The sequence below is a fragment of the Liolophura sinensis genome, chromosome 3 (genome assembly GCF_032854445.1).
Source record: "Liolophura sinensis isolate JHLJ2023 chromosome 3, CUHK_Ljap_v2, whole genome shotgun sequence".
NCBI classification, from domain to species: Eukaryota; Metazoa; Mollusca; class Polyplacophora; order Chitonida; family Chitonidae; genus Liolophura; species Liolophura sinensis.
Window position 1 is genome coordinate 9772615 of NC_088297.1, and position 14657 is coordinate 9787271.

At 40.2% G+C, this 14657-nt stretch overlaps 1 protein-coding gene across 1 annotated transcript; it reads left to right on the forward strand.

The window, feature by feature from the left end:
- Window positions 1–973: 973 nt before the first annotated feature.
- LOC135463933 (MICOS complex subunit MIC27-like) lies at window positions 974–9819 on the forward strand. Its single transcript, XM_064741397.1, has 8 exons — window positions 974–986; window positions 3262–3381; window positions 3993–4118; window positions 4591–4645; window positions 6514–6609; window positions 7534–7671; window positions 8683–8714; window positions 9044–9819. The coding sequence occupies exons 1-8, from the start codon at window positions 975–977 to the stop codon at window positions 9197–9199; spliced, it is 735 nt and encodes a 244-aa protein (XP_064597467.1). The 5' UTR covers window position 974; the 3' UTR covers window positions 9200–9819.
- The last annotated feature ends 4838 nt before the right edge of the window (window positions 9820–14657 follow it).

Below are 14657 nucleotides of genomic sequence, written 5' to 3' on the forward strand. Positions count from 1 at the left end.
ATTCCCGCAATTTTTTTTTCTTGTCAAGTCAAATTGAATATATGTTATAAACTATACAGAATTTGACTGAGCCTTCGATGACAATAAATGATCGACCACATCTGTATGACTTAGCCGAATGAGCGGTCTAATATTCCTTGCAGATCACTTGTGTTCCACCATCCAATACGATGTGTATCCGTATATATACATCATGCATGGAAAGCTTTGTCAGTTCCAAATTAATATTGGTGTCAGCAACCTAGCTGCCGAGGGTCGTGCATGGGTTTAATTCCTCTTCCCGGTTTCTCCCCACAATAATATAATTTAAATTTCCCATTATTGACGGTAAAATTTGCATAAAACTGAGGATTTGTAGTAAGCAATCTCCAGTCTGATTGGCTGCGGTGAACCAAGTTTAAGTATTAGGTCTCTAGGGCCTACAGGTGTTTATTTATTTGAGGTTTACACGGCGGAAGTATCAGTAGGCCTATAGTACCGTAGCGTGCGTGGATCATAAAGGCTGTATTTGTCTTTGATGGGTTTTTATGTTTAACTCCGTGCACAAGGTTTTTTTTGTTTTGTTCTTTTTGTTGTTTTTTTTTTGTTGTTTTTTGGGTGTTTTTTTTTTCATGGCAGCCATCAGGTTTAGGCCTGTTAATTAAGCCAATCCTGAGCTCACGGATTGCATTACTGACCTTCGTCAGGTACCGGACATACTTCTTTACTCAAAGCCGTAGCCGAAACAGCGAACGCTGGCTTCGAACTCGCGTGCGTGGGGTATTATTGCCCCATATGTTTTACGGCTTTCTAAAGCAGGGATCATGGCGGCTGTGTGTCAAACGAGCGTATCAACAGAGAATGCAATGCATCTAAAATACCTTGACAGTAGGAAACACAATTATTGCTCCAAACCACGTGGGCTCGGTCTCTTTTTCGTATTTTAAATCCATAAGGACGAGCATCAATTTGATGCACCCCGCGTTGACCGGAAAATGGCGTCGAGAGTAAGTTGAGAAAGTTTGATAGAAAGCGCTATTCAGCTCGATGGCAGTTTCGTAGGAAATCAAAAATGAGTTTGTTATATTGCAAGAGAGGCGTTGAAGCCCAATGTTTGTAATCATTCCAGAATGCTGGCCTGCTAGTGTTTTCCTACTGTAATGTGCAAAACTCGTTCGCTCTTACCCAGAAGTTATCCCAGAATCCAACTCACAGAGGGTCCAGTATTCGTAGTTCTAACCTGCGTTGTCTGGCGAGACTCTTGTGTTGATTCGGCCATTCCCAGGCTGATGCAGAGCTTAGGTTACTGTCTCCATCTTAATGTTGGGGGAATTTTAAACTTGAGGGTGGTGTCATGTGGTAAAGTGAAGTCAATTCATTGAAGAAATACCTTCTCACAGTGAACATCAGACAAGTTCATTGACTAACAGTAGGGTCACCCTAGTCTTTACTAATTACAATCAGATCGCCCTCTAGCCAGAACACGTCTCTATATATAGCGCATGTTGAAGCTAGCGGTATGGGCTTCGATGTATATCTGTGATCTTACAGTGTTCAACATATATATGGCCTATAAAAGTTGTTAAAAGTTGCTATTGTAAAATACACATTCTAAAATTATTCCTGTACTGATAGCATGTAAATATGATGATTGTTGCATAGAGAAATGAACATGGCAATCTGTTGTGGACATGATATTTCTGACAAAGATTATACAGTTAGTCCTACTGATATTTGTGATGTACTTCCAAAAATACCTAGGCGTACAGGGATGCATGCACGACACTCGCTGACTGACCAGTGTTGTTGTTGTAGACCGTCAACTCTACACACTTTGGACCCCTGACGTTTAGGTAGAAGGTGTTTAGTTAGAGGGCGTTTTGACCTGACCCTGTCTTTACAGCTGCCAGTGTTTGCCCTTTATCCCATTCTCAGATGCTCATTGTACAAAACAGGTTCATTTGAAAGTAGAAGTTGCTCTAGTCCTAGCCTCAAAAGACTCCTGAACAAAGACAATCATTCGTTGAGTATGAAATTAATACTGTTAGTGTTGAGACTCCAACGACGCTAGGCCAATGTAAGAAAAGGAGTTGGGATCTTTCAGGGCTACTCTAGTCCAAGATTTCTCTGACATTAGGTTGGGCAATTTCCAAGGCGGCTTGGATCCGAGATTTTTAGGTGATGCTTAAAGGTTTTTAAATGAGCACTCTCTGTCGTTGTTTTGGGCTATGCTTTTCCTAGTCACAGCAGTGTCGGACGAAAGTAGCATCAATTCATTCAAGAATCAGTTTTTGACTATGTACATCTAAGAAGGGGCTTATTGACAAACAACACGACAAAGCTTATCTTTACAACTGCCAGATTGTTCAATGAACTTACAAATCCCTAGGAACCTGCGGATGGTCGTGGGTTTCCTCCGGGCTGTGCCCGGTTTCCACCCACCATAATGCTGGCCGCCGTCGTATAAGTGAAATATTCTTGAGTACGGCGTAAAACACCAATCAAATAAATAAATAAATACAAATCCCTAGGAGCCTCCGTGGCCAAGATGGTTAGCGTGCCAGTGTAGTGCAATGACCCAGGAGCCCCTCACAATGCGGTCGCTGTGAGTTCAAGTCCAACGTATGTTGGCTTCCTCTCCACCAGTATTTGGGAAGGTCTGTCTGCAACCTGTGGATGGACATGGGTTTTCCCTCGGACTCTGTTCAGTTTCGTCCCATCATAATGCTGGCCAACGTTTTATTAGTGAAAGAGTCCTGTGTAAAACACCAGTCAAATGGAAGAAATAAATGCAAATCCCTCGTTAAATGTTGATGATTTATTTGTTATATCTGACTGGTGCAGCCGACCCGGTGAACGTCAGAATGGAAAAATAAGGAGGGAAGACATTTAACTTGCTGAATTAAACTAATCCACTGCACTATTCTAATGTACTGCCTGCTTTTAATAGTATTAAGAGGTAGATATATAACATTTTCAGGGCTTTATCATGTTTATGAAGGCAGCCTGTAGACCTCTTAAATAGACTCAGATTGTATTTGAATTCAAGAAACGCACGCTTATGTGATTGAACTCGATCTTAAGTAATTCAAAATGTTTGCTCTGTTGCTTATTTGGGCATATCCATTCAGAATGCATCATTCAAAGATGATATCAGAATGGGACAACTTGAACAAACAGCTGCACACATGCCACCCTGTACTTTCAATTTTGCATTTTAATTATAAAAATTCATTTATAATTTTATACAGGAAGAATTTTTTTTTTTTTGTTGTGTTACAGAAAGTTCTGGGAATAGGCCGTACTCACTTGGTGATGTTAGCCGGGGTTCCCATGGCAACATATACGGTGTATGCAGCGGAGGGGAGCTCACCAAAGTCAAGGAAAATTAAAGCTAACGAGGTAACAAATGAAAATAAAGGTACATTTTGATTTCAAGATAAGATATCAAGTGTGTCAATGGAAATGGTCTAATCTCTTCTGTTGCTATCACTTCTCATGGAGATAAACCTGAATGCAGTGAACAAGCAGTTAAATTGTCAAACATTTTTGCTAGAATCTAGAGTTCAATCCTGAGACTTATATATTGATCCTGTCGTAAGTGGGAAGGTCTGCCAGCAACCTCCGGATGGTCGTGAGTTTCCCCCCAGGCTCTGCAAGGTTTCTTCCCACCATATTGCTGGCTGCTGTTGTATAAGTGAAATATTCTTCAGTACGGCGTAAAACACCAATCAAATTAATATATATATATATATATATTGATCATTTTGGTACTTAAGGCTTGATGCTCAGTTTAAGAGGATAGAAGATATAGGACAAACACAAGTCAGCTTGGTATAAATGTACAGTGACCAGATGGATTTTGGCATTCTCTTTGCTTTTATCAAAAGAACATGTTCAGATGTAATACTTACATGATGCATTTATAAATTGAATTTTAATGTTCTTACTTGTGTGTGATATTTACATCGTACATGTAATCTTATTCCTCTATTTTTCCATCTATTTTTCAGCTACCTTTGTATGGGAATCCAGAAGTTGACAACCAGTACGAGTTTGTTCCAGAGCAGATATCTCCGTTCAGGGCGAGCATATCTTCCATACGGCAGAGTGTCTGGAAATACCTGGACTCGATAAAGGTGACGCCACTTTGACTGCTGAGGAGATTTAGTGTCAGTCTTGCAAGCTAAAACACACAGGTTGAATGCCAACTAAGATCAGGCCAAAGGCTTCAGAAGTCTTCTAAATTGTAGACCACTTAATTTCAGCACAATACATTGTTACCACAGCTTCTCCCTTTGTCTAGACAACAAGGGGAGGTAACTGACTTTAACAAATTCAGTCTTTCTAAATACAGCGACTTGAGAGAGTTGACGGTCGAAGGGAAGCCACAGATAAAACTGAACATTAGATTGTTCACTCATGTTAGGTACATGTCAGTAGACATCTGGAAGTCTCAACTTTCTGTAAATGACATCTAAAATAGCAGCACAATTTTTGCGTCATTATCGGTACTTCCCTTTAACATGACTAACACCTAAACGTACTCAGACTGTCGGCGAGAAGGTCCGTCCCAGAAATTTCTTATTAAAATTTGCCTCTGTATTTCAGGAAACAACAGATTACGTGGAGCATGTGTACCAGACAGGGAAAGCACATACGCTAGGTAAGAACTGCTGGTACTGAGCATTTGTAGGGGGAAAGCACATACGCCAGGTAAGAACTGCTGGTTGTGAGCATTTGTAGGGAAAAGCACATACGCCAGGTAAGAACTGCTGGTCCTGAGCATTTGTAGGGGAAAGCACATACGCCAGGTAAGAACTGCTGGTCGTGAGCATTTGTAGGGGAAAGCACATACGCCAGGTAAGAACTGCTGGTCCTGAGCATTTGTAGGGGAAAGCACATACGCTAGGTAAGAACTGCTGGTCCTGAGCATTTGTAGGGGAAAGCACATACGCCAGGTAAGAACTGCTGGTTGTGAGCATTTGTAGGGAAAAGCACATACGCCAGGTAAGAACTGCTGGTCGTGAGCATTTGTAGGGGAAAGCACATACGCCAGGTAAGAACTGCTGGTCGTGAGCATTTGTAGGGGAAAGCACATACGCCAGGTAAGAACTGCTGGTCCTGAGCATTTGTAGGGGATTGCACATACGCTAGGTAAGAACTGCTTGTCCTGAGCATTTGTAGGGAAAAGCACATACACCAGGTAAGAACGGCTGGTCCTGAGCATTTGTAGGGGAAAGCACATACACCAGGTAAGAACTGCTGGTCCTGAGCATTTGTAGGGGAAAGCACATACACCAGGTAAGAACTGCTGGTCGTGAGCATTTGTAGGGGAAAGCACATACACCAGGTAAGAACTGCTGGTCCTGAGCATTTGAAGGGGAAAGCACATACGCCAGGTAAGAACTGCTGGTCCTGAGCATTTGTAGGGAAAAGCACATACGCCAGGTAAGAACTGCTGGTCCTGAGCATTTGTAGGGGAAAGCAGATACGCCAGGTAAGAACTGCTGGTCCTGAGCATTTGTAGGGGAAAGCACATACGCCAGGTAAGAACTGCTGGTCGTGAGCATTTGTAGGGGAAAGCACATACGCCAGGTAAGAACTGCTGGTCGTGAGCATTTGTAGGGGAAAGCACATACGCCAGTTAAGAACTGCTGGTCGTGAGCATTTGTAGGGGAAAGCACATACGCCAGGTAAGAACTGCTGGTCGTGAGCATTTGTAGGGGAAAGCACATACGCCAGGTAAGAACTGCTGGTCCTGAGCATTTGTAGGGGAAAGCACATACGCCAGTTAAGAACTGCTGGTCGTGAGCATTTGTAGGGGAAAGCACATACGCCAGGTAAGAACTGCTGGTCGTGAGCATTTGTAGGGGAAAGCACATACGCCAGGTAAGAACTGCTGGTTGTGAGCATTTGTAGGGGAAAGCACATACGCTAGGTAAGAACTGCTTGTCCTGAGCATTTATAGGAGAAAGCACACATGCTAGGTAAGAACAGCTGTTAAAGAGCATTTGAAGGGGAAAGCGCACATGCTAAGTAATAGCAGCTGGAAACAAGCATTTTAGGAGAAAGCACACATGGTAGGTAAGAACAGATGGTGCTGTGAGTAGAAGCATGGTTGGCATGGTGCTATAGAGTGGCACAGGATGGTAGTGGAAGTGATTAGACATTTGGGGACTGGTTTCCTTAACTGGGCAAGTACTGTCATGGTCGCCCACAATTCAGTGTTGTTGATTCATTCAGGTGTAAGAGAGAAAATGCATGTGGGGTGGCCTCACAGGTTTTTATTTATTTATTTTTTTTTTAATTCTTTTTAATTGTTACATACAAGTGGTGTTGGTTCAGCGTGGCCTTTATCTTAGGAGATTTATCATGTACTTGATAAAAGTTGGTTGTTTACTCAGGGATCAACTTAATCCTTCTCCTTCTGTCATTGAATCTGACTGTCTACGTATATGTACATGTGATAAATTGAGTACATAACGTAAGTCAGTTTGATAAAGAAGTGGTATGCTTTGTTTTTGCCCCCAGGTTTTATTGACTATGTTCAGTCTGACCCCGGAATTCTCCCCCGGGCGGGCGTCATCACCGTAGCTGGGTTGGGAGGCATCGTGGCAGGCTACAGAGGTATGCACAGGAGTACATGTATTTACACTGTTGATATGCAGGCTTTCTCTCTGATCGTACGTGAGAAGGTCTGACAGCAACCTGCGGATGGTCATGGGTTCTTCCCAGGCTCTGCCTGGTTGCCTCCCACCATAATGTCGGCTGCCGTCATATAAGTGAAATATTGTTTTGTACAGCATAAAGCACCAATCATAGAAATAAATCATGGAAACAGTTGGTATCTCGATGGTTTTGCACAAAGAGTTTGTCTGGTGCCCAGCGCCTTGCTGTGGTTTCTGCCAGCTTTGATCCAATGATGAGCTCAGTCAGTGTGGTATGAGTGGAATGCTCCTCGGGGTGATATTGAGTGCCATTCAAAGAAATGCGATGTTGATGATGAATTCGAAAAACTGGGGGCCTCTGTGGCTCCATTGGTTAGCGCGCTAGCGCAGCGTAATGACCCAGGAGTCTCTCACCAATGTGGTCGCTGTGAGTTGAAGTCCAGCTCATGCTGGCTTCCTCTCCGGCCGTATGTGGGAAGGTCCGCCAACAACCTGTGGATGGTCGTGGGTTCCCACCGGGCTTTCCCCGGTTTCCACCCACCATAATGCTGACCGCCGTATAAGTGAAATATTCTTGAGTACGGCGTTAAACACCAATCAAAATCAAAATAAATCTGAAAAATGAGAAATCTGTATGCAGTCTTCACAGCAAAAATCTGATATACTTTATTTCGTCAAAACTTTTTGGTGAAGTTTAGTTAATAGTCTTATCCGAAACATGAAGGTGTTGGTGTCAAAAGTGTCATTTTAAGGCCCCTATGTGCTTCTGAAAGCGACATTTTACCGGCCAAAGATAGAAATTCTGTACTGGTGCAAATACATGTTGAACTATTGTGAACAAAGTAGCAGTCATGTCAGTAAAATCCGTGTGTGGTACATGCAGGTGGTATCCTGAGGAAGGTGACATACAGCAGCGTGGCCATGCTATCAGCCGCATCTCTCTGCTACCCTGACAAAGCCGTGGAGATCACAACATCAGCATACGACACGGTTGTCCGGGAGGCGCGTGGACTCTGGAAGGGTAAGGGTGGTCAAGTGTAGGAGGAAACTTACGAATGTTGATTTCCACCAGAGGGATCGTGAATAGAGAATGTACTAGATAGGATATGTTCTCTGGTGGCATGACTGCTCGGCAGTTCCCACCAATCTATTTTTTCTAATTTTTGGGACACCCGGTCAGCTAGTTTTAGCCAGTATATATGTACATGTAATTGTAGCAGGAATATTGCGTTCCTTTTTTCTCACATGGTTAGACCACCTAATGAACAACATACTTATATCTTTACTCTTCCAAAAGGCTGGTAAAGAAATGTAATATTCTTATTTTAACATTACTAGTATCTGTCCCAGAAATGAGAGGATGAGGATGAGACACCTGCTGGTTATATTCTCTGTTAAACGAATAATTTTCTGATGTTACTCTACAGTGCTTGTTAACTACCTCTTTTCTCTTTGAGCACATTTATACAGAAACACTGATGTATGGCTGAAAAGAACAACCAACATAAAAAAAAACAAAAAAAACAAAAATACACGGTTCGGATGATCTTATTTTATGGCGGAAATTTTCCCAGCTAAACGCCATTTCAAATAAATCAATTCATTCACAAAGGTGAAATATCAAACTTTCCCTGTTTTGATTCTGGCTTCATGTCAAGATGCTTGCCAGGCTCTTGATGAAAGACCATAGTTTCCTCCCTCCTTGATACCAGGCTGCCAACATGTAGTTTTAGTAATGCCTTGAACACCAATGGACATGTAAGTAAATATAAGCGAATATGTAGCCTCTCATCAGTTCAAGTGTAGGTTTAAAACAAGTAAGAGAGATGGTTATCATTAACTACATGTAAGTACATGTGCTAAATATACCTTGTGAAAATGAAAATAGCTTTTCTTCAAATTTCACACTTCTTCTGTTTTCTATTTTCATACTTCATTTGGTCTCATTGTCCTCTTTAGGCTATAGTTGTTCAGTTATTCTGACAAATCACAATGTATACAAATTTTCATAATTTTTTCATTTTTTTCAAAGGGGAAGACTCTAAGATAGTGGAAACTGTAAAGGTAGGTTGTTTGCACAGTAAAGCCCAGTTTTATTGTAGTTTGTAAAAAGTTGCAAGTAATTTTTTGGCAAAGTGTATTTCATTTTAATTTTTCAGCTCTTTGCTGTGAGATTGTTGCGTATTTAAAGAAATGTAGTTTATGTTTAAAACTATACATGTATATTTTTTTCCTGTCAGTCTTGAAAGTACATTTTTCACAGTGACAAAGTATACCTGTGTCTTATATATATCAGACCCTTTCTGGCTCAGATATTTTCATCTTTACACCAACCTGTTAATCATGCCTTAGTAGTTTGTAAAAAGACTTTTCTTTTCTTCGTCTTTTAACAGTCTGAAATCCCAGCTGAGATCAAACAACCTGATCGTCAGATTCTGAAAAAAATAGAGGAAATAGAAACTCATGTGCTGCAGAAACCGTCAAAAATTGTGGAGGATTTCGGACAGAGTAAACCTGAAGACAAGGACATGTACACCACGAGGAGTTAAGGGCAGGGAGAATTTAGTCATTTATGAGTTTGTTAAACAACAGTGAAATGTATACAATTAATAGATATTATAATTACTGTGACGTGTCACTTCCTCTACTAGTGAGAAGTAGGGGTGTATTTCAGTGTGCCTGGAAAACTGCAAAAGGGAAGTGTTCAGCAACCATCAGAGTACCTGTAACCTCTACCCCCTGGCATTCGCAATGTGTTCACCTGTGACCTTTGGTTTTGGAGGTCATTGGTTTTTGCATGCCTTGAATCAGTGGTATGCGATATTTTGAAATGTTTGTCCTAATTTGCGATGTTCAAGTTTTATTACTAGGGCCCCAAATTTCAAAAAGCCATTTCTGACTGAAGTCCAAATTTAAATCCTTAGGACAAGATTGTAGTAATAATTATTGGTACTGAAGTTGATATTTTTGTACTAATTATTTAAAGAGAGTATTTATGAGTTGATGGAAATTTTACTTTCCAATGCCCAAAAGTAAGCTCTAAAATCATATTTCACATATTGATTTAATTAAGTCAGAAATCGTTTTGTGGTGTGCCCCCTTCTCCCTACAAGGGTCTTAAACTGAGGATGGTTGTTTACGATGACTGGTGAAAAACAGTGATTTTTGTCTCTCACAGTGCTCTTGGCTTTTTGTTTTGGCCAAATTCTGGGCTTTTTAAACATTTTCCACAACTGTAATATTAGGGTGTGTGCTAGGGAATTGGTTTGACCCCAAGAAAATATTATCTTATAGCTTTGTTAAACACTTGAAAAACAATTGTCCTGGGGTGCAGCTGCTAAAGAAACGTGTTATTTATAAAGTTTGTGATATACAAAATTAAATGATTCTGAACATATAAGAGTTGGTTTTTATTTGTTTGGGGGAATGCATGGACTAGTGGTTAGTGCAGCGCAGTGGCTCAGGAACTTACCAATGCAGATGCCGTGAGTTCACGTCCAGCTCATGCTGGCCTCTTCTCCAGTCTTAAGTGGGAAGGTCTGTCAGCAACCTGCAGATGGTCATGGGTTTTCCACCCACCATGATGCTGATCGCTTTTGTATAAGTGAAATATTCTTGAGTACGGCGTGAAACACCAATCATGTAAATAAATATGTTTCATGTGCTGTTGGTGCGATACAGTTGTCAGTCAAAGCTTTTTCGAGCCCTTTCTGGATCATTAAGGGATTGGGCGCAGCAGAGTGGTTAAGTTGCTTGCCATTTAATTACTAAGTGTACATTACTAGACATGGGTTCATGGCATCCACGACCTTTTGACCTTGGTGACAGTAAATTGGGATGGTGCTTTCTGGTGTGGTCTTACATGGAGGTCATCTGGAGACCCATTTGTGTGACCTATACTTTTATCCCATGGGAGGTCATAGGTTCAAATCCAGCTCTTGCTACATGGTTCTATGAAGCTTTAATTTTGCTGGTTTACTATGAACAATCCGATTTTCCTTCACCAATATCATAAAAGTACATAAAACCTTGGGGCCTCTGTGGCTAGCATGCCAGTGCGGCAAAATGACCCATGAGTTCAAGTCCAGCTAATGTTAGCTTCCTCTCTGGCTGTATAAGGGAAGGTCTTCCAGCAATCCGCAGATGAAGAAGGGTAACCCACGAGCTCTGCTCGGTTTCCGCCCACTATAAATATTGTCCACGGTTATATAAGTGAAATATTCTTGAGTACGTCATACAACACCAATCAAATAAATCAGATAAGTAAACATTTGATTGAAGGATTGATGTTAAATGCCATGCACAAGTACTTTTTAAATTTTTATGACTGCCATCAGGTTTATGCCTGTTCCGAGCTCGATTCAGGGGTACACCACGTAAAACACCAATCAAACAAATAAACACATCAATCAGAAACCCCCCCAAAAAGGTGTTTTTCTTTCTGAATCTGAATAACCAGTTGAGAATGGGAGAATGTCCTGGGTTTGAACCAGAGACTGCCAGGTATCATCTACAGTTGGCATAGAACTATAGGCCAGCTGACATGATGTGACTTTGATCTTCTGCCCATAGACCAGAGCAAAAAACAGAAAGAAGACAGTGTTGCAGATTTGCCATGTTAACCTGCAGTGACAAGTTTCAGACAGTCTTACACAAAGTCTGTTTGTCAAATTTTGAGAATTTTTCTGGCCATCAGGTGAAAACCATAACTTCAAAACTTTGAAGTTAGGAAAACCTAATCCTGTGACAGAGGAGGTCTCAGAAATGTTTTTGATTGATCCAGCATTATGGTTAGCAGAAACCAGGCAGAGCTTCGGGCAAACCCACAACTATCCGCAGATTGCTCGCAGACCTTCCAACGTACTGCCCAAGAGGACGCCAACATGAGCTGGACTTAATGCCCTATTGTAAACAAATGTGAAATTTCAAATCAAAGGTTAAGGAAAAACTGGAAACAATATATCATCCAAAAATATTTTTAATTACACAAAATACTGAGTAGTAAACTGTAGCTCATGCTTAACGAATAAATGGTAACATAACTGTTATAGGATATTTCAACTGTCATATGTTGCAGGATAACTGATCTGCATTATAATATAGTATGGCTGAATACAGGGTGCAAAGACTGCTGAGCATGCATTCTTCTACAAATGGTTTTCTGAGATACACACACCACCCTTTATAGTAAAACAGCAGATTTAATCTCACAGATAAGAAAAAACTGATGTTTTCTCATGTCAAATTTACAATATGACATTATGAAATTGTATTACGAAATACCTTAGAGCATAGATGAGTTTATGTTATTAATCTGCACGTTGTCTATATAGGTCCAATGCTTACACATAGCATTATGTCAAATTATAATTATTATAATATATAAATGTACATGGATAAGTGAAATAGTAAGTGCACTGTGCTAAAGAGTTTACCGAATATACATGTGGTCATTTACTGAACTCCATCCGAGTCACGTCTTAAATAATATTTATTTATATATTTGATTGGTGTTTTACGCCGTACTCAAGAATATTTCACTTATACGACGGCAGCCAGCATTATGGTGGGTGGAAACCGGGCAGAGCCCGGGGGGAAACCACAACCATCCACAGGTTGCTGGCAGACCTTCCCATGTACGGTCAGAGAGAAAGCCAGCATGAGCTGGACTTGAACTTTAGAGCTTGACATGCGACCGCATTGGTGACAGACTGCTGGGTCATCACGCTGCACTAACGTCCCTAACCAACAGAGCCACGGAGGCCACTCTTAAATAATAAAGGCATTATGGTAATGAGTTTATCAAATAGGCTTGCTCACTGCGTTTTGAGACAAATCATAAATATGTACGCGAAATACAGAAGGTATTTTGGTGAGGAGTTTTGCACACACATGTACATATATCCTACTGTTTACATACAGCATGGTGGTAAACTGTGATATATGTACTTAACACTACACAGCAAATAGTGGACAATTACACACGTCAAAATCAAAATAGCACAATGTTTGTTCATTTATTTCACTAAGGCTTAAAGATAAACTTCATAATTTTTAAAATTTTTTTTTTCGACGGCAGTCAGATTTCATTGGTGAAGAAAACCAGAATAAAGCACTGGCCTTGGCAAAATTAAAGCTTCACAGAACCGTGTAGCAAGAGCTGGATTTGAACCTATGACCTCACTGGTTGTGGACTCATTGGCCATGGCAGCTGTTGTAAAGACTAGGTTGGTGTAAAGTTAAAGTGAAGTCAATTCCTGGCAGAATGTCCTTTTCATAATGAATATCTGAGAAATGGATCATCGGCCAACAAAGCATTATTGTGTTTCTAAACATGACAAATTGTCCTGTACCATAAAGGGATAACACAAAAGCTGTTATACAGCGTAAGTCGAATCAGCATTTCGGAAGTCTTGAAGAATTACGCAGGTTTGGACGGGACAGGCTGAGGGACTCTCACAAACTAACCTGCCTAAAAGGTGTTATTTTACGGCATTTCCTGAATATACACACGTCTATCTCACGGTCAGATTTGTCGACCCAAGGACGCCGTCAGCAGGTACCCACCTTATCTTGCCAAAACCTGTGTGAACTCATCTAACCACTGAAATGCAGACTCAGCTTATTCAACAAATCTGCTTAATAATGTTTACTGATCTAAACTACTTTCATATACATATTACAGCACCTGTATAAAATAAGAAGTTTGAACAATAATCATAACAGCACTCGACATGTTTTTAAAAAGGAATCAACTGTAACCTGTTTATAATTAACATAAAGATTTATTGCCTAAACCTGTGTGACAACACTTCAGTGTAACAAATGAGTGTCACAAGCCTGTGTGTCACAACACTTCAATGTGACAAACGAGTGTCACAACACTTGAAACACCAATGAAAGAACACTGCACACTATCTTCAAACTGCTCGCACTCGTACATCACACAAAAACAACCACAATTAAAAAGAAAACACATAAATATTTTAATACTAGGAGTAATATCGCATGTTGTGTAGATTTGGTGTCAAACATTAAACATTAAACATTAAAGCTACCAGGGTTGGAAGGATATATTAACCACTCGCATGTATTCTTTAAAAAAAAAAAAAAAATCATAAATTCAGCAGACCAACTGAAACCCACTGCTGTTTCACTCACATGTGTATACACATTCAAGAGTTTATCCCTGTTTGCACAAAAATACACATGCTTTTACACCTGAATTTATGTGTAATTCACGCTGCAAATACGTTCCCAATTGCATCAAAAATTCACAAATTTCTTGTCACCTGACAGCCACAACTATGATGGTGGTAGTCTAATTGGAATCCGCACGGTGCATGACTGTCAGACAGTAAGTTTATAAGTGGATTACTGTCACAATAAGTTTACTCTAAACAAGTACTCATTCCAATGAGTTTTCTTCTGATTTCTTGTTACATGTAACTTGATATTTATCCTCCTGATATTCAAATAAAAGAGGTACGGCAAAACTGACTTTTGAAGTTTCACCAACTGAAAGGCATAATTAAAGTATGGCAAAACTGAGTTTTGAAGTTTCACCAACTGAAAGGCATAATTAAAGTATGGCAAAATTGACTTTTTGAAGTTTCACCAACTGAAAGGCACAATTGAAGTTTCACCAACTGAAAGGCATAATTAAAGTATGGCAAAATTGACTTTTTGAAGTTTCACCAACTGAAAGGCATAATTAAAGTATGGCAAAATTGACTTTTTGAAGTTTCACCAACTGAAAGGCATGATTAAAGTATGGCAAAATTGACTTTTTGAAGTTTCACCAACTGAAAGGCCTAATTAAAGTATGGCAAAATTGACTTTTTGAAGTTTCACCAACTGAAAGGCATAATTAATAATTATGTTAATCATAAACACTGTTACAAGGTAGCTATAACAAAACCCTCTTGACTCAGCCTGTGATATAACTACAACACATTGTACAATTGCTACAATGTTTGTATACAATAACAAAAGCGTGGGATAAAT

What these genes read in the sequence shown, in the direction of transcription:
- LOC135463933 (XM_064741397.1), top strand. An exon ending in AGGGAAAGCACATACGCTAG is followed by an intron (nt 4,646 to 6,513) that starts GTAAGAACTGCT and finishes TTTTGCCCCCAG; the next exon opens with GTTTTATTGACTATGTTCAG. An exon ending in AGATAGTGGAAACTGTAAAG is followed by an intron (nt 8,715 to 9,043) that starts GTAGGTTGTTTG and finishes GTCTTTTAACAG; the next exon opens with TCTGAAATCCCAGCTGAGAT.